This window comes from Lutzomyia longipalpis, chromosome 2 (assembly GCF_024334085.1).
Source record: "Lutzomyia longipalpis isolate SR_M1_2022 chromosome 2, ASM2433408v1".
NCBI classification, from domain to species: domain Eukaryota; kingdom Metazoa; phylum Arthropoda; class Insecta; order Diptera; family Psychodidae; genus Lutzomyia; species Lutzomyia longipalpis.
In genome coordinates, this window is record NC_074708.1 from 19,251,962 (window position 1) to 19,275,971 (window position 24,010).

The 24,010-nt window shown below is 33.4% G+C and overlaps 5 protein-coding genes across 7 annotated transcripts in view; 4 read left to right on the forward strand and 1 right to left on the reverse strand.

Moving 5' to 3' along the window:
- Nucleotides 1-24,010, forward strand: part of LOC129789442 (uncharacterized) — an 885,568-nt gene that overhangs the window by 494,124 nt on the left and 367,434 nt on the right. The gene's annotated exons all lie outside the window — the stretch shown is intronic.
- On the forward strand, nucleotides 403-3,804 carry LOC129789343 (transmembrane 9 superfamily member 2). The gene is made up of 3 exons (XM_055826119.1): nucleotides 403-990; nucleotides 1,211-1,405; nucleotides 1,694-3,804. The coding sequence occupies exons 1-3, from the start codon at nucleotides 838-840 to the stop codon at nucleotides 3,290-3,292; spliced, it is 1,947 nt and encodes a 648-aa protein (XP_055682094.1). The 5' UTR covers nucleotides 403-837; the 3' UTR covers nucleotides 3,293-3,804.
- LOC129789316 (importin subunit beta) lies at nucleotides 4,417-8,494 on the forward strand. Of its 2 annotated transcripts, XM_055826078.1 has the most exons (4): nucleotides 4,419-4,675; nucleotides 5,033-5,274; nucleotides 5,423-7,785; nucleotides 8,023-8,494. In XM_055826078.1, coding segments are annotated over exons 1-4 (2,652 nt in total). In that variant the 5' UTR covers nucleotides 4,419-4,629; the 3' UTR covers nucleotides 8,024-8,494. The 2 variants fall into 2 exon arrangements, with proteins under 2 accessions (XP_055682052.1, XP_055682053.1); XM_055826077.1 differs by having other exon boundaries at nucleotides 4,417-4,675; nucleotides 5,423-8,053.
- On the forward strand, nucleotides 14,577-20,605 carry LOC129789325 (carcinine transporter). Its single transcript, XM_055826093.1, has 7 exons — nucleotides 14,577-14,843; nucleotides 15,444-15,750; nucleotides 16,505-16,738; nucleotides 18,351-18,527; nucleotides 18,596-19,227; nucleotides 19,295-19,736; nucleotides 19,819-20,605. Exons 2-7 carry the CDS (start codon nucleotides 15,484-15,486, stop codon nucleotides 20,227-20,229), a joined length of 2,163 nt encoding a protein of 720 aa, XP_055682068.1. The 5' UTR covers nucleotides 14,577-14,843; nucleotides 15,444-15,483; the 3' UTR covers nucleotides 20,230-20,605.
- Nucleotides 21,681-24,010, reverse strand: part of LOC129789317 (probable nuclear hormone receptor HR38) — a 28,358-nt gene continuing 26,028 nt past the window's right edge. For both annotated transcript variants that reach the window (XM_055826080.1, XM_055826081.1), the window contains exon 5: nucleotides 21,681-23,870. In XM_055826080.1, coding sequence (XP_055682055.1) covers nucleotides 23,614-23,870 — 257 coding nt within the window. In that variant the 3' untranslated portion in view covers nucleotides 21,681-23,613. The remainder of the gene's footprint in view (nucleotides 23,871-24,010) is intronic.

Consider the following 24,010-nt stretch of genomic DNA (forward strand, 5'->3'; position numbering starts at 1 on the left):
GGAGCCCCAAAAAACGTGTTTTGTGAGAAATTGACGGAAAAACAAGGAAATTACGAATTTTCTCGAAATAAAAAATTTTTCGTTAAGGTTCAAATTTTATTATTTAGACCCTTTAGACCAGACGTTATACACGAACGAGAGCCAAGCGGAAGCCGAGCGAAAACTCTATTCGTTAGCGAAAGCCGAGCGAGAGCCAGCCAACCGAGCCCACCCAGCCATCAGCAGGAGCCGAAGTGGGACCCGAAGTACCGTCCCCGAGTGGACGAAGGGCACGAAGCCGAAGTACCCCGAAGTGAGCCCGAAGGAAGGAAGTCAGCCGAGGAAGACGGGCTCAGCTCGCCGTCACAGCCGAGCGAGCCGTCCGCTCCCTCAAATTTTACAGAAGCTGGGCTCCCCTGAGCATCCACTGCGATTTTGAAGCCACAAAAATGAGTTTTTTTCGATTAAATAATTTTTTTTGTTCACATTTAAGTCAGGACAAGAAAGGGTTAACGGAATTTAAAAACTTTCCGCGTAGTTGTACATTCCGCGGACACTTCCGCAGACAATCTTTGAAAATTCCGTAGAGACTTTTCCATTGGTGGTGACACATGCGTCATTGGGATTCACTTAAAAATGACTTATGAAAAAAAAGTCAAGGAGTAAAATTTTTCTAATACGTGGAAAATTATCAAACGTGTCAATGTAGTTAGTCATTATAAAACAATAAATAGGTGCAAGGGATTACAAGGTGATAAAAAGTGTACAAGTTGCATTTGAAGTGAACAATTTAGAGGGGGTGCGAAAAGAACGGGCAACCGCATTAGTTCAGTGAAGCAAAAAAAAAAAAAAAACAGAATGAATGCTCCGAATCAAAGTCAATGTCGGCGACTATATTTCATAGGATTTATGGTACTTCTCAATGCAATATGTACGACGAATGGCTTCTACCTGCCAGGCTTGGCCCCCGTGAACTACTGCAGACGTGCCGACATGACGGGATCGTGCGTGGTAAGACATCAAACCTTCCCGGAAAACGTGCAATATGGATGAATGTTGTTGCGTTGTGAGCCCCATTTTCTGCTTTGCGATAGTCATGGGGTCTATTCTATATGTATTTATAGTGCCTGATATCTTGGCTAGCCATGATTCCGCAAGGCAACTCTCGAAAGTGCCGTGGGTGTGGGAGTTATCGCACTATTTTCTAAGAAAATCTCTGTCTCTTTTGCAGTCGGAAGTGAAGCTTCAAGTTAACCGACTCAACACCGAGGAGTCCGTAATTCCGTATGAGTACCATCACTTTGACTTCTGCAGTGCAGACGAAACAGATTCACCAGTGGAAAATCTGGGGCAAGTGGTCTTTGGTGAAAGGATACGCCCTAGTCCCTACAAAATTGATTTCTTGAAGGATGTCCAGTGTGCTGCGGTAAGTTTAACCTTCTTTCCACATTGTTCCTAAATTCCTTCTCCCCCCAACGTTCTGAACAATGCAAACAGAATTTTACATGAAAACACCTTCATTGACTTTTTTGTTCATTGGATTCCTTGAAAAAATAATACATTTTATAAGACTATACGGGTACAAGGTGTATGATTCATAGAAAAAAGAAAAATCTCAGTGAATGATAACAAAGTTCATAATATAATTGCTATAGTAATATGATAACAGGAAAGATTGGTGCGTCTATAATAAGGCATCTTCTTTGTTTTGCAGGTTTGCACGAAAACCTACACAGGTGGTGATCCAGAAAGTGACCGGAAGTTGATGATTCTCAAGAAGGGAATGAGCCTTAACTACCAGCATCACTGGATTGTTGACAATATGCCCGTAACGTGGTGCTATCCACTTGACAATGAGCGTCAATACTGCAGCACCGGATTCCCCATGGGATGTCTTGTCCGAAGACGTTCAGATGGTGATGAAGGATGTCCCATGAATTTGCGTTACAACAATCCTGGACACTACTACCCATTCAATCATGTAGATCTCACGATAACCTACCATAGTGGTGCTACGGAGGAATGGGGTGTGGGCTTCAGAGAAAATGGCGGTAGAATAATTTCAGTTAAGGTTGTTCCATCCTCAATTAACCATCGCAATCCCAGTGCTCCAGATTGCAGTAGCAAGGAACCCCTGGAGATTGAGGCGAATGCTCTTGCTGCAGGTCAGAAGATAAACATCACGTACACGTATTCAGTGAAATTCATGCCCAATGACACCATCAAGTGGTCTTCGCGATGGGACTACATTCTAGAATCTATGCCACACACAAATATCCAGTGGTTCAGTATTCTCAATTCCCTCGTGATTGTCCTTTTCCTCTCGGGTATGGTGGCCATGATAATGCTACGAACACTCCACAAAGACATTGCACGGTACAACCAAATGGAATGTGGTGAAGATGCCCAAGAGGAATTTGGATGGAAGCTCGTGCATGGAGATGTCTTTCGGCCACCGCGAAAAGGGATGCTTCTCTCCGTTTTACTTGGATCAGGTGTCCAGGTATTCTTCATGACACTCGTTACTCTGGCATTTGCCTGCTTGGGATTCCTTTCGCCAGCAAATCGAGGGGCTCTCATGACCTGTGCTATGGTGCTCTTTGTACTCTTAGGAACACCCGCGGGATACGTGTCATCGCGAATTTACAAGAGTTTCGGTGGAATCAAGTGGAAAAGCAATGTTATGCTCACGTCCATGCTGAGCCCCGGCTTGGTGTTTAGTTTGTTCTTCATAATGAATTTAGTATTGTGGGGTAAGGGGAGTTCAGGGGCTGTACCATTTAGTACCCTAATTGCACTCCTGGCCCTCTGGTTTGGTGTCTCCGTGCCATTGACTTTTGTTGGAGCATACTTTGGCTTCCGGAAGCGTTCACTTGAGCACCCCGTGAGAACCAATCAGATCCCACGTCAAATTCCCGATCAGTCCATCTATACGCAACCAATTCCGGGAATTATTATGGGTGGTGTCCTACCATTTGGATGCATTTTCATTCAGCTCTTCTTCATCCTCAACTCCATATGGTCCAGTCAAATGTACTACATGTTCGGTTTCCTCTTTCTTGTCTTCATCATCCTCGTGATCACGTGCTCCGAAACAACAATTCTTCTCTGCTACTTCCACCTCTGTGCAGTCATCTACTGCTGCCATTATTTTGCAACAAAACTCTCCATTGAGGATGCCGCTTCGACTTTCCTCTACTTTGGCTACACCTCCATCATGGTATTTCTCTTTTTCCTTCTCACTGGCTCAATAGGATTTTTTGCGTGCTTCTGGTTTATCCGAAAGATTTACAGTGTCGTCAAAGTAGATTAAGTTTAGTACGCAAATTGCAATCATTCAGAGATGTCTCTATAAAATGCAAAACAAAGATAATGAAAAAAAAAACTACTTATTTGTGATTATTGTAAATTATTCACCTATTTTTGTCGCCTCTGGACACACTTCCTTTCACCCGTTTGTGTATAAATTGAGAATATCGTGAGCCAACTAAATGAGTAAAAAAAATGCATATAATTAAGATAATTTAAATGTATAATGTATAATTTTAATATTTTTGGTCAACACAGATTATAATATTCTGTTTGAAGGTTTGATTTGTTTTAATCATAAGAAGAGAATATTGGAATTCTCTTAAAGAAATATATATTTTGCATTGAGAAAATTATTAAAATTTTTGTGTATGAATGCAAAAATTCTTATTGTTTCCTGGCGCACACTAAAGATACAAAAATCATACAAAAAATATTTGTTTATTTGAAAGTATTAGAAATTAATAATCGTAATCATGTAGCGAAATAAATATATCTCTGATACAAAATTAACAATAATTTGCATTTTTTCATTGATTTGTTTCCTTGCTAAAAATACTGAATTTCAGTTCAATAAGATCTCTATAAAACAGGTTCTATCGTGGGATTTTTAGATCATTAAAATTATCAAAATTATTGAGAAAAAAATAGGGTCAGTCATATACCACTCATGGAGTACGGAGGGTTAACCATTTTTTTCACTAGTCTCTTTATTGTACTAGGTGAAATGTAATTTCTTCTATACATTTAAAGTTAAATATACAAATAATGCCATTCGGGTTAGAGGTTTAATTTTAATTGAAATATTTCCTATATTTTTGATATTTTTATAAAAAAAATTTTAAAAAATAAATCGTAATAGAAACGGTTATAGACGTTAAAAATATAAATTTAAAAACGACATGTCGAAATATCGAATTTTCGTTATTCGCTGATTCGGAGATATTTTCTGTATTCTTTCAATTGTTGAATTTCTTCAAACTCTTCAATTACTTTTTGGTTTTCTCTTGTAGAAAAAAAAATAAACATCTCACTTTGATGTTGAATCGTGATCAATATTGCAGAATTTCTAGATAGTTTTACATCATTAATTAATTAAAAAGAATAAAAGTTCGAAATTTTTAAATGGAAAATTCCGAAAAATTGCCCGTTATTGATAGTGTGTGTGAATGAATAAGCAATAGCAGTTTTTTCTTCTCGTTCTCGCACGTGTAAAGAATAGCGCAGCCGGCCAGAAAATTGTAGTTAAATTACATCAAACAATTATTTTGTGTACTCAATAAGTTGCTTAAACGAGTGTTCTACCTGTTCTGTAAGTGCATCCACTGAAGGAACGCGAAAATGATGATGCAACTCATCCAAATACTCGAGAAAACTGTGTCGCCAGGTAAGAAAAATGGTGGCTGTCATTTTTTTATGGCTTTCAATTGGGGTGAAAATGGAATATTTTCACAAAATGCCTTCGCTACGACAAAGACGCCACGCCAAGATGTTCATTTCACTTTATTACTACTTCCGGAAGTGACCTTCTTTGCAAAGAAGCTAGTCCCGGAAGGGAAATTCAATGGGGGTATGGTAGGAAAAATTCCAATTGCAATGGAAGACGCGACATAACCCCCAAAAAATGCCATTGTGTGTTGTAGAGAAAAAAAAAGAAATAGCCTTGGCATGACACAAACGCAATGGATGACTTTCCCTAAAAGTTAATTTCATCGAAACTAAAGGAAAATCCTTTCTCTTGCAGACAAAAATGAATTGCTGGCGGCAAAGAATTTCCTCGAGCAAGCAGCTAATTCGAATCTTCCGGAATTTCTCAAGGCCCTTTCGGATGTCCTCGTTCACACGGAAAATAGTGCCGTGGCTCGTATGGCGGCTGGATTGCAGCTCAAAAATCACCTAACCAGCAAAGTTGCAAAGACTCGACAGGAATATCAACAACGATGGCTTCAGCTATCCCAGGAAATTCGGGAATATATAAAGAAAAATGTAAGTATCATTTTTTTCCTATAAGACACATCCGGAATAGGTATTCTTCGCTCATATTACGAGACTAAACAGAATTTTGAAAATGAAAAATAATGAAAATAAGGAATAGGCGAGTAATTGTGATAATTAAAAAAAAAACTCCCTATAGATTCTCACGGCACTTGGCACGGAAAACACAAGACCATCGTCAGCTGCTCAATGCGTGGCCTATGTAGCGATGGCTGAACTACCAATGAATCAGTGGGATTACCTGATAATGACCCTGGTGAATAATGTTGTGGATGAGCATTCCACGGAGATGATAAGAGAAGCATCACTTGAAACAATCGGATACATCTGCCAAGAGATCAGTGCAGAAGTACTTGAGATGCAGTCCAATCACATCCTAACGGCCATCATTCACGGCATGCGAAAGGCCGAACCGAGCAATCATGTCCGTCTTGCCGCAACAAATGCCCTGTACAATTCACTGGAATTCACACGAGCTAATTTCGATCAAACTGCCGAACGCAATTACATAATGGAGGTAGTCTGTGAAGCAACTCAGAGTCAGGATACCCAAATATGCGTGGCAGCCTTGCAATGTCTCGTAAAGATTCTTTCCCTCTATTACCACTACATGGAACCCTACATGGTCCAAGCACTTTTCCCAATCACCCTCGAGGCAATGAAGTCAGATAATGACCAGATTTCACTGCAGGGAATTGAGTTTTGGTCTAATGTGAGTGACGAAGAAATTGATTTGGCCATTGAGAATCAGGAAGCGAGTGAATCGGGTTGTCCACCATCGCGCGTATCGAAACACTATGCTCGAGGTGCTCTGCAATTCTTAGCACCGGTACTCATGGAGAAGCTGACAAAGCAGGAAGAATTTGACGATGAGGACGATTGGAATACTTCAAAAGCAGCAGGTGTCTGCTTGATGCTGTTGGCAACATGCTGTGAGAATGAAATCGTGAATTACGTGATGCCATTCATAAAGGAGAATATCAAAGCTGAGAATTGGCGGTACAGAGATGCTGCTCTAATGGCATTCGGCTCTATCCTTGGTGGTATCGATGCAAACACAGTAAAGCCACTTGTGGAGCAGGCGATGGTGACGCTAATTGAATCAATGTATGACTCAAGCGTTGTTGTACGCGATACAGTTGCGTGGACCTTTGGACGGATATGCGAGGTGATACCTGAAGCTGTCATTTCATCACCGCATCTTTCCAAATTGCTGGAGTGTCTATTGAGGGGATTGAAAGAGGAACCACGGGTGGCAGCCAATGTATGTTGGGCATTCACGGGTCTCTCTGAAGCAGCTTATGAGGCATCGTCAACATTCGAAAGTACCCCAAAGACGTATTGTTTGTCGGAATATTTTGAGTATATCGTTGAGTGTTTGTTGGCAACAACAGATCGACCCGATGGTGCACAAGCCAACCTTCGATCGGCAGCATACGAGGCACTGATGGAAATGATCAAAAATTCACCATCTGATTGCTATATTGTCGTACAGAAGACAACAATGGTGATACTTGATAGGCTCAATCGTGTCCTGGCAATGGAGAATCACATGGCTATTTCCAGTGAAGCTCACCAAATTAGTGACCTTCAGTCGTTGCTCTGTGCAACACTCCAAGCTCTTCTACGTAAAGTTGAACCAGATGATGCACCAAAAATTTCCGATATCGTCATGAATTCCCTCCTGAGTATGTTTGCATCAAACTGCGGTAAAGTTGGGAATGTGCAGGAGGATGCCCTTATGGCTGTATCAACGCTGGTTGATCTACTAGGTGAGAAATTCCTTGCATACATGGATGCATTCAAGCCGTACTTGTACATGGGATTGAAGAATCATCAGGAATACCAAGTTTGTTGCGCCGCTGTGGGTCTCACGGGTGACATCTGCCGTGGTTTGAAGCTTAAAGTTTTGCCATACTGTGACGAAATTATGATGCTCCTCATGGAGAATTTGAGCAATGTATCCCTGCATCAGAGTGTGAAGCCCCAAATTCTCTCAGTATTCGGTGACATTGCCATAAGTATTGGGCCTGAATTTAAGAAATATCTCGAAGTTGTGCTTCAAATGCTCATGCACGCATCATTGGTACAAGTGGATAAAAATGATATGGACATGGTGGAATATCTCAATGAATTACGTGAGAGCGTACTTGAGGCATATACTGGCATCATTCAGGGTCTAAAGGGTACGGGAGATAAGCCACTACCGGATGTGGAACTGATGGGACAATATGTGCCACACATTGTGAAGTTCATCGTAACAATTGCCCAGGATAAGGATTTGTCTGACAGCAACATTGGCGTAAGTGCTGGACTTATTGGAGATTTGTGCACTGCATTTGGACCACCATTACTTCCGTTACTCGACAATGAGGCAATCAACAAACTCCTGGCTGAAGGCAAAAAGTCCCGATTGCAGAGAACAAAGGCCCTTGTTAATTGGGCCGCAAAGGAAGTGAAGAAGCTACGAATGTTGCAGCAACAGCCGATAGTCAACAGTTGGTGAGTTTCTTTATTTTATTTTATTTTTATTAAATTTTTCAACAATTCAAAAAGAAAGTTTAATTATGGAAAAAAAAATAATTTTGTAAATTGAATGAATTTTTTTTTCTTAGTTTTGCAGCGAAAACAAAAAATTAAAAAAAAAAACAGCATAAAAGTTTAAAATCTTTGAGATTAAAAATATTTTTTTGGGTTAATTTTTTTTTAGATTCATACCAATTGTCTATATTGTTACAGATTATGTCCAAGCATCATTGATCATGTATACCATCATCCTCATATAAGCTACAATTACCAACCAGTGCAGGTAACACAATCTGAATCATCCGTAATTCGATAAATATCACAACAACAAAAAAAAAGCTACACAATTTTTCGGAATATATCACTTTTAAACTTCTTCCAATAGTTATTATAAACAGCCATTAAAATACTACGTAGTAAGTTAAAAAAAAAGAACATTGATCTATCAATTTATTTACATTTATTACTTTTCGTTTCTTTTTTTTTAAACTCTACAAAAGTAGGAACATTTTCTCTGGGAAGTGTGCGTGGGAGGGATGGGGGGGAATTATGAATAGACGGCTCAAATTGTTTGATGAATCAAAAATTTTATTGTGACGTTTTTCGCTTGCAATTGGCTGAAAACAAGGCGTTTTTTCGTTCAAAAAAAAATTTATACAGTCAATAAAGAAAATTGTGAAATTCATGTTAAGTTTTTGATCGCACTAAATTATTTGATTTATATAACATAAAATGGGAAAAATAAGACAAAAAATAATTTTTCAATAATTGAAATGTTCATGCTGATCAGTTTTTTTTTCATTAAAACTTTATTCTAATGTAACTTTTTTTTTCTTAAACGGATAATGGCTTAAATTGAAAACAAACATTAAAAGTAGAATTTTCTTCTAAAATTAATTAAAAAACTGCAACTCATACATCAATTATTAAAAAGAAAATGGTAATGAAGTAAAAAAAAAAAATGGGGGAATAATTTGAATATATTCTCTTGAAATGGCGGGAAGAGAGATTGAGTGAATGAGAGCAGAGACAGAAATGCATCAAGAAGTTTAAACACATTTAATTACATTTTGGAAGAATAAAAGAAATTTTTTGCAAGAGCAAATGTGGATGGTTTTGTATGAATCATGTGACTGCGTTCCTGTTGAACATCTAACGATGATTGATTTTATTCCTTTATTTTTTTTAAATTCACTTTTGGTCCCTAAAATTTCCGAATGCTGTGATTTACTTGGATGGAGAGAGTACCTATTACTGATGTTCCGAGAACAATTTAATTTTTTATGGTATTTGAAATGTATTTATTCATTCCCATATAGGTTAATTCCTTCATTCGAGGTAATATTTAACACTTTTCATTTTCGACTGGGGTCACTTAAGGAAAGCTGGGGCTGTATTCTCTAACAGTGAAAAACTCTCATGATAAACTCCCGAAGGTTTTTTACAGGGAAAAATTGAAGAAAACTTCACGTTAGCATAATCCTCTAAAAAAATAATGCATCCGTGATAAACTCCCGTAAGATATTCCCGGTTTTCATGTTTCTTTTAAAGCACTAAGGCCTTCAGGAGTTTTTCACTCTTAGAAAATTCATGCCCTGGTAAAGATTTGTCCGAAAATGTAAAGAATGACGTCACTATTTCATTTTTTAATCTTTTTTAATGCATAAAGTTTTCATGTTGATGCTCCGTCGATGATTTTTGACATGTTTTTCATGCTTTGTGCATTAAAAGAGAAAAAAATAATGATGACATTATTTACACTACCATCATTATTTTTCCAGTTGATCCCATTGGAAAATGTAAAATTATTCCGATGGTTTACTCTAATAAGGAGTTTTTCATCTGGCAAGAAAACAGTCTCCATGTTAGGCCCCCATTAGGCTTCATATTTACAAGAAAATCTCTTTGGTTTTATTTGTCAATTTTCACTCCAATCACCACTAATTTACTAAAAAATTTAAAAGTAAAATAATAAAAATTGTTTACTCATCTATGTACTGTAAAACTTTACATTGATCTTGGTACATTATTGTAATTGATTACAAAGTATGTGACATTGAGCTTTTGAATAAGAGAGGAAAAAATCAAAAAAATGAAATATTGGTTGAAATATCTTGAAGAATGGAGAAAGATTTTGTTGTGGTGAAGTGAAAGAGTCCATGTGAAATGCTGAAAAAAAAACTATGTCTGATTAGCGTGATTCTGAGCAATATAAAAGGTATTACAAGAGACTTGATCTATAGTGAGATATTAATAACTATAAAGATCCACTACACTGTAACAAAAGTTTAATGGTAAAATATCAATTTGTGAGTGCCTCTTTTTTGTCTGTGAGCGAAGGTGATTTTAGGAAAAGGGAATATTAATGCCTACATAAATGGGGTTTGTTTGGAAAGATGATAATGAAGAGTGTCTGGTCTGTGGGGGTGGTTTTAGTAAATGAAAGAAACGAGAAGAATGTACGACGTGTATTCACAGACTTTTCTTCATCTTTATCTCATCGTTTTATTGTTTTTCTTTTCTTGTGGTTCCGCGACAAGAGACGCTGACTGACGAAATTAAAAAAAAAATAATTAAATAAATAAAACTATATACATAGATTTTTGAGATCGCGTATAGAGATCTCCGAATTAGGTCTTATGATGAATGTCAAGATCACAAACGGTCCAATGTAATTGAATTTTACACATTTTTTTTTCATAGTTCTCACTAGCCGTAGTGAGAGCTATAACTTTTAATTAATTTTTTTTCCATTTTTATTTCTTTATTAAATAAATCAATTAATAATACGTTTTAATAGATAAAATTAATCAAATTTTCTTTATGGAAAGAAAGAAAAAACAAAAGTTTATTGACGAGTTAAAAAAAGAAGTGTATTATGCTTAAATGAAAATTCAAAGCTGTGGGCATTGTTTATGTGTGGGGGAAAAACTGAAAACCAAAAAACAAAGTTAATATTGATGGGATAGAGATAATTTTTAGATTTTTTGTTTCCTTAATAGGTCTAGTAACAACGTAACTAATCAAAATGTTTCTAACATGAATCACATATAGACAATGTGTATACATAGTTTAATTGATAAAATGTATACCTAACTTGAATACTAAACCGTTTTTGATCTTCCAACGAATCAGAGACTAAAATTTTAATTCCATTCTACTTTTAAAAGCTTTTTAAATTGATCAATTTTGCAATTATAATTGAACCTTAAAGGAAATATTTAAAATTATTGATGCTTTCCAGCAAAACAAAGTAAATTTATTTAACGGTAATTGTATACAAACCTAGTTAATATTTAGAATTCATTCTTCCGTTTTTATTTTTTTTAATGTTTTTTTGATAGATAGCATTAGAAATCGCGTAGTAAATCAATTGTAAGAACGAACTTTTGAGATTGTCTTTCAAAGTAGAATGGAAAAATAATTTTGAAATTCTCTTATTTGTACAAATCTTTTCATTGAATTCCATAGATTATATTACATACATAATATTCATTTATGTGAACTTAATTTGAGAGGAGAAAACAAAAACACATACTACATACCTACATTTGAGTATGGATGAAGTGAATTATCACTATCGTGTTTTATATTCATACAAAAAATAAAACATTATGTAATGTAGTGTATTATGAAGGAGATATTTTGTGTAAAATTGTGGTATAGAGAGGATAGTTACTGAGAAGTTGCTCTGTTTAATATCAACATTGAATGAAAAGTGAAAAAGTGAAATGAATGAGTGAAGTGAGAAGAAAATGTGTAAATTTTAGATAGAAAGGACAATACATACTGTGCGAAAGGTAAGATAACAAATTTGTTTACATTCTTTGATGAAAAAAAAATTTGTGCATATTTTCCTTTAGCATATAGATATTTTAAAATAATTTGATTGTGATTCTAAATGAATGTCATTCGTACAAAGTGATAAAAAAATGCGTGAATCTATCATTTTTTCTAAATAATATTTTTGGGGATTAGTTCAATTTTGATGAGCTTTCTGATGAAATTTTGAAGTCTGCGTGAATAAAATAATGTAAAATAAATTAAACTTAGAACATGATAGAAAAAAAAGAATTATCATAAATTACTGTATTACAATTTTGGAACTTACAGCGACATAATGCCACAATTTTAAAAACGCGTTAAATAAATATAACTGAAAATGCCATTCCATTTTTAATTTTGAACAAAGAGAAGTTGATGCTAAAAATATAATATAAGAAAGATTATTATATTTTCTTTAAATCATGAATTAAATGGAAGTGAGAATCTTATGTTAAGAGGAGACACTGAAAAATGTAACAAGAAAAAACTTATAATATTAAGAAAGAAAAACTAAAAAAAATCATATATAACACAAAATCAGGCACGAAAAAAATTATATGCGATATAAAAATTACAATGCTGTCCAGTCCACGTTTGAAAGAATAAAATTTGCTTCCATAAATTCGTAAATTTAATTTGCATTCTTTATTCGTCGTATTTTATACATAACTTTTTGCCTCAAAATAATTTCCTTTTGGTTAATAAAAGGATGCTCATTAATTTAGTAAGAAATGTGTTATCTTCATAACATTTCTATGTAAGATGCAAGGTCAATTCAAAAATTTTCTTTCTACTATGCAAAAGTTAACACAGAATATGTTTTGTTTAAAAAAAAAAGTTTAAACCTAAAAATGAAAAAAGTCCATATTAAAAAAAATGAATTATTCTATCATTAGTAGAATTTAGAAAAGCACAAAACTTTAATTTTTTTTTCTGTAACGATGGACGAAAAATCGGTTAAACATAGATTATGTTACTGTTAAATAAAAAAAATGTAATCGATTTTCCTTAAATTCCAACATATAGCGAATACTTACATACATCAGAAGAGAGAGAGAGAAAAAGAGTGCGAGAGAAACGAATATTTGGTAAAATAAAAGAAAATATGAAAGAAAGAATAAAATAATTTTTAAAATAATGTATAATGTAGTTCATGGACGAGTGGGAAATTCTGTGATTTGGAAAAGCTTTTCGTCAGCTTAAAATAAGAAACTAATAGGTTAAAAAATAAAAAGAAATCGTTAAAAAATGTATATCATATTAATTGAAAAGTTTTCGTCCGTAATTGAAAATTATAAATAAATAATGAAAATGAAAAGAAAGACTTCTTTTAAGCTGATAAAGGTTTTCCAATGTAAAACCTAATAACAAAAAAAAACATAATATAGAAAATCATAGAAAAAAATATACAATGAGTAAAAGAAAAAAAAATGTGGAAAAAGATGAATTTTATATTGTTATAAAAATAAATTAAGAAAGAAAAATAGTTGAAAAGAAGAAATAATGAGTTACACACTTTTGGAAAATTAAAAATTTCATGTAAAATTCAGTTTCTAAATTGCAAATGATTCTTATAAAAATTTTTAACTATGTAAGGTGTATCTAAAGATTTATAGGAAATTTTCATGAGATATGTCTCCAAGAAAAAAGAAATAGAATTTTCACTCGTGTATACCATCCGTCCGGAAGAGATGAGCAAAAATTCTTTTGTATGAGACAAGAGAAACTACTACAGGAAGTTTTTAATTTTTTTTTCTCTGAAAAATCGCCAAAAGTGTGTAACTCCTTGAGAGAGTAGTAGGTGAATTTTTGTGATAAAATGAATTCAAAAGAAATCAGGATGTATGATGTGATAAATGCAATTTCTTTCCTCTTTTCATGTGAATCGTTATAAAATTCATTATCTAAGTTCAGTATAAGTTGATTTGTTGTTTTTTGTAAGTTTTATAGTTTTTTTTTACTTTTGAATTTTTCATGTAATTCAAAATTATTGATTTTTTTTTATAACAATCGTTTTGGAAAGAGATGAAAGAAATAGTGTGAAAGAATAATTACATACTGCATTGCATATTGTGATGATACTGGTAAACGTGTATTTTTTCTACACTAACTCTGCATTGCCTAATGTGTGTGTTACTAAAAAAAAGACGAATGTTTTTTTTCTGAATGAGAAAAAAAATATCTATGAATGAACGAGCTCTATGAGTCTAATGTAAAAACTGTGAATGAGAAACATGATGTTCAATTATAATTTATTGCTATTAGTGAAAAATTATGAATATAGGTATAAGTAATAAGATGAAATAAAAAGAAAAAACACATGTAAAATGATGATTCAGGGATTGAATGTATTTTTTGATTCTTTAGGCGTATAGCGAGACAATATTTAGTGAAAAAGGAGATGAGAAAAAGATGAAAATGTTTGTGTGAAAAATGTGATCTTTTTAGCGATTAAGAAAAAAAAAAACAATTAAGAAAATTTGTTGAAACATGAAATGTTTGTGAGTCATAGTGAATAAGAGGAAGAGTAAAATAAAAACACAAGAGAACCATTTAATTAGTGATAGTGGAGAAATGAGAATTGGAGTTGGTATATATCAGTGAAAATGAGCTGAATTGTAATCCCCAAGTACTTTGTGACTGATTCTGCGCTTAAAAAAATAGAGTGAGATGGTGAACGAATGTAAACCAAAATTATGTCTCAATTTCCGAATTCTTTTGTATGTGACTTTTTATGAATGAATAAATTTATGACTGCCAAAATAATGGTTTTAATTACCTACATATTAAGGATCAACTTATAGGCATTGAATGTGGAAACCAAAAAAAAAACAAATACATCCAGGGAACAACTATTTTCGATCATTTGTAGCAAATATTTTTCTAGTGTAAAATATTTTTACAAATAAAAAAATTAAAGAAAACATTTATTATGAAAAAAAATTGTCTTTTAATGTTGGAAATATGATCTATTTGAGTTTTTTATTTATTTCATTTCAATGGAATCTTTATGCTGCTACAATGACATGAATAAATCATTGTTTTTGATTGATTTTGCAGAGAACTTCCGTTCAGCAGTCCAAATAAGCTTTATAGTTTTGGACCATTTAGATGGACTAGTAGCTGATCAAATTTACGCGAGCTGCTTGAATTTTTTGAGTGTTAAACTACACATAGAAAAATTAGGTATAAAGGTGTGAGTTGGTGAGGTAAGTCTTTGCGAGTTAATCCACTCACATGCGTAAATGTCGAGTATTCGCATTTATGTTTACAATTATAGACAGTACAAGACAAAAAGTATCAGCTTCCACTCGCCTTCGATTAATGCGAATTTTTTTGTGTGTGCAATACATATACACGAAAATTGTATAGCTCAATATGATTTACTTTTGATTTTTAGTAGGTACACAAGAAGTGTTCCTGTAAAAAAAACACAAAACAAAAATATTTTCTATCCAGTCCAGTTTCTTAAATTTGTTAATTTTTTTTCTTCAAAATCAACTTTAATCTGGTAGAATCCAGCGATGTAATTGTATTATTTTACTCAAACTGAATCTTTTCCTTGCAATTACAATAAAATAAAATAATAATGAATTTTTATGCACAATTTCAAAGCTGTAAATAAGAATTAATTGTTGTTGCCACGAGTAATTTGAAATTCATAAATTGTGCATGATAGGTGAGAAGAGTTGAATTTACATTTTGTTCTTAACTCCCAATATAGCCAATATATGATCTATCCTTGGAAGTGGTTATAAACTTTCCAGTGTGTCAGACGGAAATTTCTATGGATTCCCATCTTTTCACAGTGAATATCGAGTGTGTTGGGCACTTTAATTGCCCCACGTTATGCGAATGCAAAGTGCAGTGCGTGGGACCGAAGCGGCGGGTGTGCTGGAAGTGTGCACATTTAATGTACGCCACGGTACTGTGGCAGTGGAAGTGCAAGTGTTTCGGAATATGGAACGTTTTCCTCGAAGTGGAGATATTTCGTCGTCAATCCCATTCAGTGTGGAGGAATTGGACGAGGAACATTCAGTGCAAGAAAGGGTACCACTTAATGCAAACCCTGAAAGTGCGTTCGAAAGTGCGCTGGGCAATAATGCAGCAGAAGATGTGAGTACCTATACACCTATATTAAAGGAAAAGAAAGATCTCCGTTAAAGTGATTAAACTTGAGGATATGCGTGTGAGATGAAAATGCTGGGAAAATTAATCAATTAAAAACAGCAACGTTTAGTGTTGTAAAACATTATCTTTTCGTGTAGAACATATTAAAATGATGCTAGATTACATATCAATTTAATTTTTTTCTACATGGTATTCCGTAAAATATTAAGTAATCTCTAGAATTTCAAATGATTTATTAATAATTCTTTTTTTATTTAATAAAGATTTCCATGGTTTTAACTTATCTCATTTATCTCAAAGAAAAGACGTTTTTTTTATTGCAAGTATATATTAAGATTAATAATATAATATTTTCATATTATACCTACTGATTTGCATAAGATCTCCGAGCAGTTGTGAACTTTCATTGTGTGCTGCAAATTCCTAAGTTGTGAGGACTTTATACAATAAAATTAATGAATCTCAGATAAAAGTGAGCATTCTATAAGATAATTTGAAAGAATAATAATCCTGAATTACATAAAAATCTTAAAGTTTAAGTTAAGAATGATCTTAAATTTTTTGCGCTACTTGTCTTAAATGTTTTTTTTTCTTTCTCTTTGGGAAAATGCATTTTCTGTTCGTTTTTCAAATTCTTAAACTTTAAACTTCTCTCACTTCAAAGAAAAAATTGAGTGATCTCGAATACTCTTCGTTTTTACTGATTTATTCTATTTATAAATAAAAAAATATTTTTTAGGACACTTTTGATCTGGATGAACTCTTACCGTCAATCTCGGAATTTGGGAAATATCAGAAACTCTTGGTATTCTTAATATGTCTTCCGGCATGTATACCATGTGGCTTTGGAGCTTTCAATCAGCTTTTTATGGCGGACTCCCCAACAGATTACTGGTGCACAGTTCCTCAACTCGAAAACATTACAAATATATCTGCAATAGATAGACGAAATTTGGCTATTCCTACAAACGAAGTATGATCTTTTATTTATTTTTTTTAATTACAGTGCAATTAATAAATTTTTCACGTATAAACTGATTGATTAAGAAATAAATAAAAAAAAATTGAAAGGGTTTCGTGGCCCAGACATGCAATACTTCACCCTGAAATTCAATATTCAGGGTTACAACCGCATTGCACTTGATTTTTTGTGTGTACAAGGGAATTGCGAAAAATACGTCATTTCTCCACAATTTTAGCTGTGTTTCTTTCAGACACAGCTTTTGTGTACCGAGCAAAATCGAAAGTCGTCAGATCGGGCTCAAACTTGGGATGAGCACGAATTAGGGTCCCCACATTCCAAAAAACGTATGCGCCAAAAAATTTTTTCCGGCCGGCCGGCCGGCCGGCCGGCCGTCCGTCCGTCCGTCCGTCCGGAACCTTTTGCTAAATTACAAGAGAACGGTAATAGATAGAGACTTGCGGTCAACGGCAAAGTTTAAATATCGACCGGAAGACATCCGATTATGAGGTCAAATCCACCCCCCCACCCCTCCGTCCGCCATTTTGAATAACCTCAAAATTTTGTTTTCGCTATATCTCAGCCCCTGTAATAGCTAAAAATCTGAAATTTTGATATGTTGTAGGGGCCATCAAGAGCTTTCCAACGATACCTCATTTTCGAAAATCGGTCAAGCCGTTTAGTCAATATGGCTGCCACAATTTTTCATCGAAAATCGACCATAACTCGAAAACGGCTTGACCGATTTTGATCAACCCGGGGTCAAATGAAAGATCTCAACAAACCCTACAACTCTCCAGAACATCCGAAGTTTCAAAAGTGACCGCTAGGGGGCCAAAAATCAAAAACAAAATTTTCGATGAGTTTTCGATTAATATCTCGAAAACGCCATTATCGATTTGCTTCATTTTTTGATATGTTATAGCTGACTATATTATCTAGCTCCATGCCAAAAATCAAGAAAATCTATGTCGCCGTTCTCGAGATATAGCCTTCCAAAGTTGGCATGTCATATCTCGGGTTCTACAAGTCCGATTTTAATCAACTCAAGCGCAAATGAAAGGTTTCGTGAAGCTCTACAAATGTCTAGAACATTGCAACTTCGAAAAATGACCGCGAGAGGCGCTAAAGTCAAAATAAAAATTTTCGAAAATTTCGAACTCGAATATTTCGAAAATGCTATTATCGATTGACTTCATATTTTAATATATTATAGTTGAGGTTAAGACCTTTCCAACGATAGCTCAAACTCGAAAATCTATGGAGCCGTTCCCGAGATATGGCGTTTTAAAGATTTCTTGCGGGATGACTTTTCAACTTTTCCCGACTTTGCGCGTATTTAAATGAATTTGCGTTCTAGTTTGCTCTCACAAAATTGGTACACTGAAAGAAACACAGCTCTCGTAAGCTTGGTCAGCTTACCAGTACATTTTTTTCTGCAAAACCCAATGGCTTTTGGAAGAAAAGAAAGGAATGTGAAATCGATTTGAGTGACCAATACTTTCTTTTTTTTTTCACTTAATCGCAAAAAAATTGCGCATTGTACGAAGCCATATGGAGAATATCTCTGTACACACGAATTTCTAATCTCATGGGATTCTCTCTTTTTTTCCCTTCTACCTAGGATGGGTCATTTAGTAAATGTGAGAGATATATTGTAAATTGGACTGAAGTATTAGAAAATCACCATGGAGATTTACAGGGATTCAGTAATCCGCAAAATACATCATGGCCCATTGAAAAGTGCATCGATGGATGGGAATTCAATACAACTGATTCGCGATCGTCCATTGTAATCGATGTTAGTGATCATTTTTTTTTAGGATGACCACATAAATTCTAACTTAAATTTGTTTTTTTCTTATACAGTTTAATTTGGTTTGTCACCGTGATATATATCCAACTGTAGGACTATCTGCACTAAACATTGGTGGTCCAATAGGCGTATATTTCTTTGGACTACTAAATGATCGAGCTGGAAGGAGAATATCCTACTTCTGTTGCCTCGCTACGCTTCTTTTTGGTAGTTTTCTCACAGCAATAAGTGTCAATTTCTGGACATGGGCCGTAAGTAGAGCCGTCGTGGGACTTACAGTACCTGCAGTCTACCAAATTCCATTTATACTAGCACTAGAACTCGTGGGACCTTCCTATAGGTCCTTTGTAACAGTTATGACGTGTACTTTCTACACGTTTAGTTTGATGATATTGGCTGGTGTTACAGCCATCATCGACGATTGGCGTGCCCTATCGCTATATACATCAGTTCCATTTCTTCTCTACTTCCTGTATATATTTGTTATGCCGGAATCTCCACGATGGCTCCTAGCACAGGGACGACTTGAGGAAGCGCTGAAAATTCTTGAAATAATGGCAAAGGTGAATGGGAAGACTTTTCCAAGTTGGTTTCGTGAGAAGTTACAGCAAAGGATGGCGTACAGGAAATGTACTGGAAAACAAGATAAACCACAGAGGAGAGTTGGTGCATTTGATTTGTGCAGGTAGGAAAAAAAAGAGAAAAAGTTAATTTATTTTTTAAAATGTTTTTTTTTTCAATTTATTTTCTAGAACACCAAATATGCGCCTTAAAACAATTCTCATAACACTAAATTGGTTTGCCAATGAAACCGTCTATTTGGGATTGAGTTACTATGGCCCAGAATTGGGGGATAATGCGCACTTGAGCTTCTTCTTCTCATCCCTTGTGGAGATTCCAAGCTATGTATTGTGTTGGATTATCATGGATCGATGGGGTCGTCGTTGGCCACTCTGCTTACTCATGATTCTCGGTGGAATCAGCTGTATTGTAACGGTGATGTTACCTGAGGAAGCTAAATTGGATACACTTGTGCTCTTCTTAATCTCCAAATCCATGATCTCAGCATCTTTTCTTATTATTTATCCATTTGCCGGGGAATTGTATCCAACTCAAGTACGTGGTGTTGGAATTGGAACTTCTAGCTATATCGGAGGTTTAGGACTTATTGGGATTCCATTTATAAATTATCTGGTAAGTTAAATTGCAAAATATTGATCAATAAGATTTTTAAAATTTGTCTTTAGAAAAAATTACAAATTGATTTTTTTAAAAGGGTAAAGATAACCTTCGTCTGCCGTTGGTTATAATGGGTGCAGTATCAGTTGTAGGGGGAATCACAGGTCTTCGTTTGCCAGAAACACTCCATCATTGTCTACCGCAGACACTTGAAGAAGGCGAAAAGTTTGGTAAAGATTGGAATTGGCGCGAATGTATCCGATGCATTCCACTACGTCCGGCGGAGCCCACAGCGAATTTATATGAGACTTTATCAAAGAAGGACGAACCCCAAAGTGATGTTGAACTCAAAATGTCCAAAGGAAAGTACTTAAAGGGCAAAAGTTCGGACAAGGGGGACAGAGGGCACAAAGAAAGGAATTCAATGAAGCGCCTTGTCCGACAGTCGAGCACAATGGATACCCAAAAAACCCATGATGGTGCTATGCAACTTACATACTGGTTCTAATTTTGGTTCTAATATTCTTTGACATTTTTTAAGCTTTATTAAGTTTAATTTTTAGTCTAATTTGAATCAATTCTGCTGCTTATGTGATTTTATAATTTTGCGTTTGCGATACTCATATTATGTATGTGTACAGAATTAGGGATAGTGACATTAACCCAGATATGCTCAGAATTTTTAAAAATTTTCGCAAAATCTGACTTCAAAATTATCTAGAAAAGTTAATTCTAAAACTCCTTTAATTGAATCTATTTTACTAATGAAAGTAAAATTGTCGAGGGTTAAGTTGACAAATTTGGGTTGATAAAGAATTCCATATATGCATTGTAAATTTTTTTTCTGAATTAATCTAATTAATAAATTTAAAAATAATTTACAAGTTTATTTCATTGAGCTATACAATTGAAAAGGGCTGTGATAAGCGATTTCAATATGGGCCTTTTAAGTTTTCCAAAAAAGAAGTTTATCGCCTCTAACGTCAACTCATGTTGTATGCAATTTGTTGGAAAATAAATAAAAAGTAAAAATCAGCGTAGGTTTTCATATACATTTTCTTTATTCATTTAATATGAATTATCATACTTCCTTTTTTATTAAATTATGTGCTTTGACAACATTCATGCATCTACAATATAATGATGTATTAATATTAAGTAATACATATACAATTATGTAATTAAATTTACTTTCAATAGATATGTATGCAAAATTCTAAAAATTTTCATCTTGGATACGGTCCTTATGCAAGTAGAGAGTGTCAAAAGGATTTCAATGAACAACACGCTACCAGAATAGTGTCTTTCTTTTTTTTCATCGAATGCGCAGGATTCAAGCAAAAAATGTCTTTTTTCTTTTCATTTTCTAGAAAAATGTTTGCTAAAGTGCACGTTGTATGCATAATTTGTATATTAAAAAGTTCATATAATATCTCTTTAGGACGGCTAAGTGAGTGTAAAGTGAAATGAATATTCATATTAATAAGAAGTATACAGATGGTAAGGAAATAATGAAAGCCAATTTTTCTTTGTTCCTCGGAAAAATTCTCTTTCATATCACAAAATCATTCCAGCATCACAGTATATTGTCTTTTTTCACTTTTTCTTTTTTTTTAATATTACACTGTGTTGCAGGGATATTTTTTTCTCGATCTTAATTCATCATAATCTTACAAGGAGATGTCAATAACAAAAAAATAATTATAAATTTTTCCAAAATTCTATCAAAAAGGCAATTTTAGAAAATATATTATAATTTATAGTAAATTTTTCGTCATTCTCAATTTAAAGTTTTTTTTTCTCATTTTTTTTTCTTTGTTAAAGATCTACAAATGGCACTTTTAGGTTTTCTCTTCATTCGCTTTTCTTTTGTAAATTTATTAAATAGTTTTTTCTCAAATTGAAATTGTCGTCTATTAAGGTACTTTTTCTTTTTTTAAAAATTCATCATGTTCCTTATTGTGTATATTTTATTTTGCTATTTGTAATCTCTTTTAATTCAAAAGGTGTATATAATTAGTTGGTATTCCACATAAGTGGCAATACAAAGAATATCTTGTTATTATTCTCCTTATAATACGGCTATGAGTATGCAATAAATTTCTCTTATTGGCAAGATTATTTTATAAGTTAAAAAGGGTACGCAAAAGTAAGTCTCTGAATTACTTATCTATACTAAATTACATCTTTTTTTTTTACTAACAATACTACCATTCGGAATACATGGAGGAATAGTAAGATAAGAAAATATAAAATAAAAAAAGGTTGAATAATCAAACAAGGATGTTATGTATTTTGTTAAAGAAATTTTTACAAAAACTGCATAAAATCCTTTTTTTTTAATCAACAAGTCCAATTTCTTACAGTAAATAAGTAAAGTTTACTGTGTTGCAAAATTATTTATCAAATATTTAATTCATTAAAGAATAAATAAAATTTTGTGTAAAGTTTATAGTGATGACATTTCTATAAGATCAAATTAAATTTTAAGTTTTACTTTTTTTTCTCATAAAAGTTTGGTAACCTATAAATAATGCATTAAAAAATCACTTTTTATTCTTAAATCTCAATAAGTTGTACCAAAGAAATATTGGTACTTTTTTTTTAAATCACAAATTTTTTTAAAAGTCAATTTTGAAGGTCCTTAAAAGTAATTATTAAAATATCCTTATAAAGTTGGTTATAAAAAAAATCCAAAAAAAGAAATATTTCAGAGACTTACTTTTGCTGCATTTATTCATTAAAAATTGTATACTATTAAAAAAATTATTGTTTCTAAATCAATGGCAGGCAATTGGTAACTTAAAAAAAAAGAATAATTTAATATAAAATGAAATTTCTTTTACGACTAGGGTTTTTTTTGCTACTTTCGGTAACCATGTAGTTTTGTCTAAACATTATTTTACATTTACAGAAATATATTATAATTTTTCATTACTTTTGTGCAGTGAAGATTTGATATCTACGCACTATACTTTTTTCTTCTTGTTTGTCTAAAAAGGATTGGAGTGCTATGTATGATATTTTTAATGTTACTTCGGTACCTATATTTATGAGTATAACCACTATGTAATTTCTTAATCTCCTCAGTTAGAGGAAGATTCTACAGACTGTTTTTTTCTGCAAAGGAATTTTACATTTTCCAAATTTTATACATTCGTATACCACCTAAAAAATTGATATAGGAAAACATATTATACAGTTTGTACCGGTCACAGTCTAGGGACTACATTAAAAGTATTCTTATTTAATTCTAACATTCAATATTATATCTAAAATTAAATTTGTAAAACTCAAAATATCAATTTATGAGTATTTTATAATTTCAAATAAGTGTATATATGTGTATAAACATCACAATAAATTTAATTTATAAAAAAAAAGAAAAAAAATCTCACTTATAAAACATGTTTTGAATACCTACAACTCTATATATATATATACGACATTCAAAGAAAATCAAGCGTACATACTTTACATTATATGCTTCTTCATTTTTTTCATTAGGATTCAATATATTTTTTGAATATCTACACTTGAAGTTGATATTCCACAATGTGGTCATAGATAATCAGCTATGTATGTATATATACATGCTTTATTCCTACATCAAATGTGAAATTAATGAATTAATGATTTGTCTTATTTCTTGTCTTTTAAACGGTATTTAGATGGAATTTACTAAATAAATGTTTCTTTACGCCATACGACACATATTGTAAATGCCTAAGAATTCGAATTAAAAATTTGCAATTAAAAGATAATGAGATTTTTCGTGAATTCTTAGGCAATTTTATACGTATGCTAGGAAGTTTATAAGCACGTGCAAAGTATTTTCAGGATAAAGGTATTCTTATATTATTTATAACGTTTACTATTATGTAAGTTTTATTTAGAAGGGTAGAGTAGCTACAAACATGTTCTCAATGAGCGGTGGCGCTGGAACGAGATCCTCAAGTTTCAAATAAAATATTCGCTGAAGTCCCTGAACACTGAGGGATCGTAGCTCGGGCAATTTTCCCAAGAGGCGACTGAAATAGTGTGGTTTTCGCTGTGCCTCCGCATTATATGTGACATGATCACGCAAACTGGAAATAATCTTCATCTGCAATTGCTCGACTTTCTTTGGCTCCTTCAACCCATGACGTTCTAGTGGTTTAGAGGGTATAAATAAAATGGGCAATAAGTCAATCATTTTTGGAAACCACAAGGGAGATAATTTGATAATGAATGTAAGCCCCTCAACCATAATATCGAGTTATTATTTTGCTAAAAAATTGTCAAGATCA

Excerpts from the sequence above, each read along its gene's own strand:
- LOC129789343 (XM_055826119.1), top strand. The coding sequence starts at position 838 with ATGAATGCTCCGAATCAAAGTCAATGTCGGCGACTATATTTCATAGGA. Across the intron at positions 991-1,210 it reads ACATGACGGGATCGTGCGTG|TCGGAAGTGAAGCTTCAAGT; the intron begins GTAAGACATCAA and ends TCTCTTTTGCAG. Across the intron at positions 1,406-1,693 it reads AGGATGTCCAGTGTGCTGCG|GTTTGCACGAAAACCTACAC; the intron begins GTAAGTTTAACC and ends TTTGTTTTGCAG.
- LOC129789316 (XM_055826077.1), top strand. The coding sequence starts at position 4,630 with ATGATGATGCAACTCATCCAAATACTCGAGAAAACTGTGTCGCCAG. Across the intron at positions 4,676-5,032 it reads CGAGAAAACTGTGTCGCCAG|ACAAAAATGAATTGCTGGCG; the intron begins GTAAGAAAAATG and ends TTTCTCTTGCAG. Across the intron at positions 5,275-5,422 it reads GGGAATATATAAAGAAAAAT|ATTCTCACGGCACTTGGCAC; the intron begins GTAAGTATCATT and ends AACTCCCTATAG.
- LOC129789325 (XM_055826093.1), top strand. The coding sequence starts at position 15,484 with ATGCGAATGCAAAGTGCAGTGCGTGGGACCGAAGCGGCGGGTGTGCTG. Across the intron at positions 16,739-18,350 it reads TGGCTATTCCTACAAACGAA|GATGGGTCATTTAGTAAATG; the intron begins GTATGATCTTTT and ends CCTTCTACCTAG. Across the intron at positions 19,737-19,818 it reads TTCCATTTATAAATTATCTG|GGTAAAGATAACCTTCGTCT; the intron begins GTAAGTTAAATT and ends TTTTTTTAAAAG.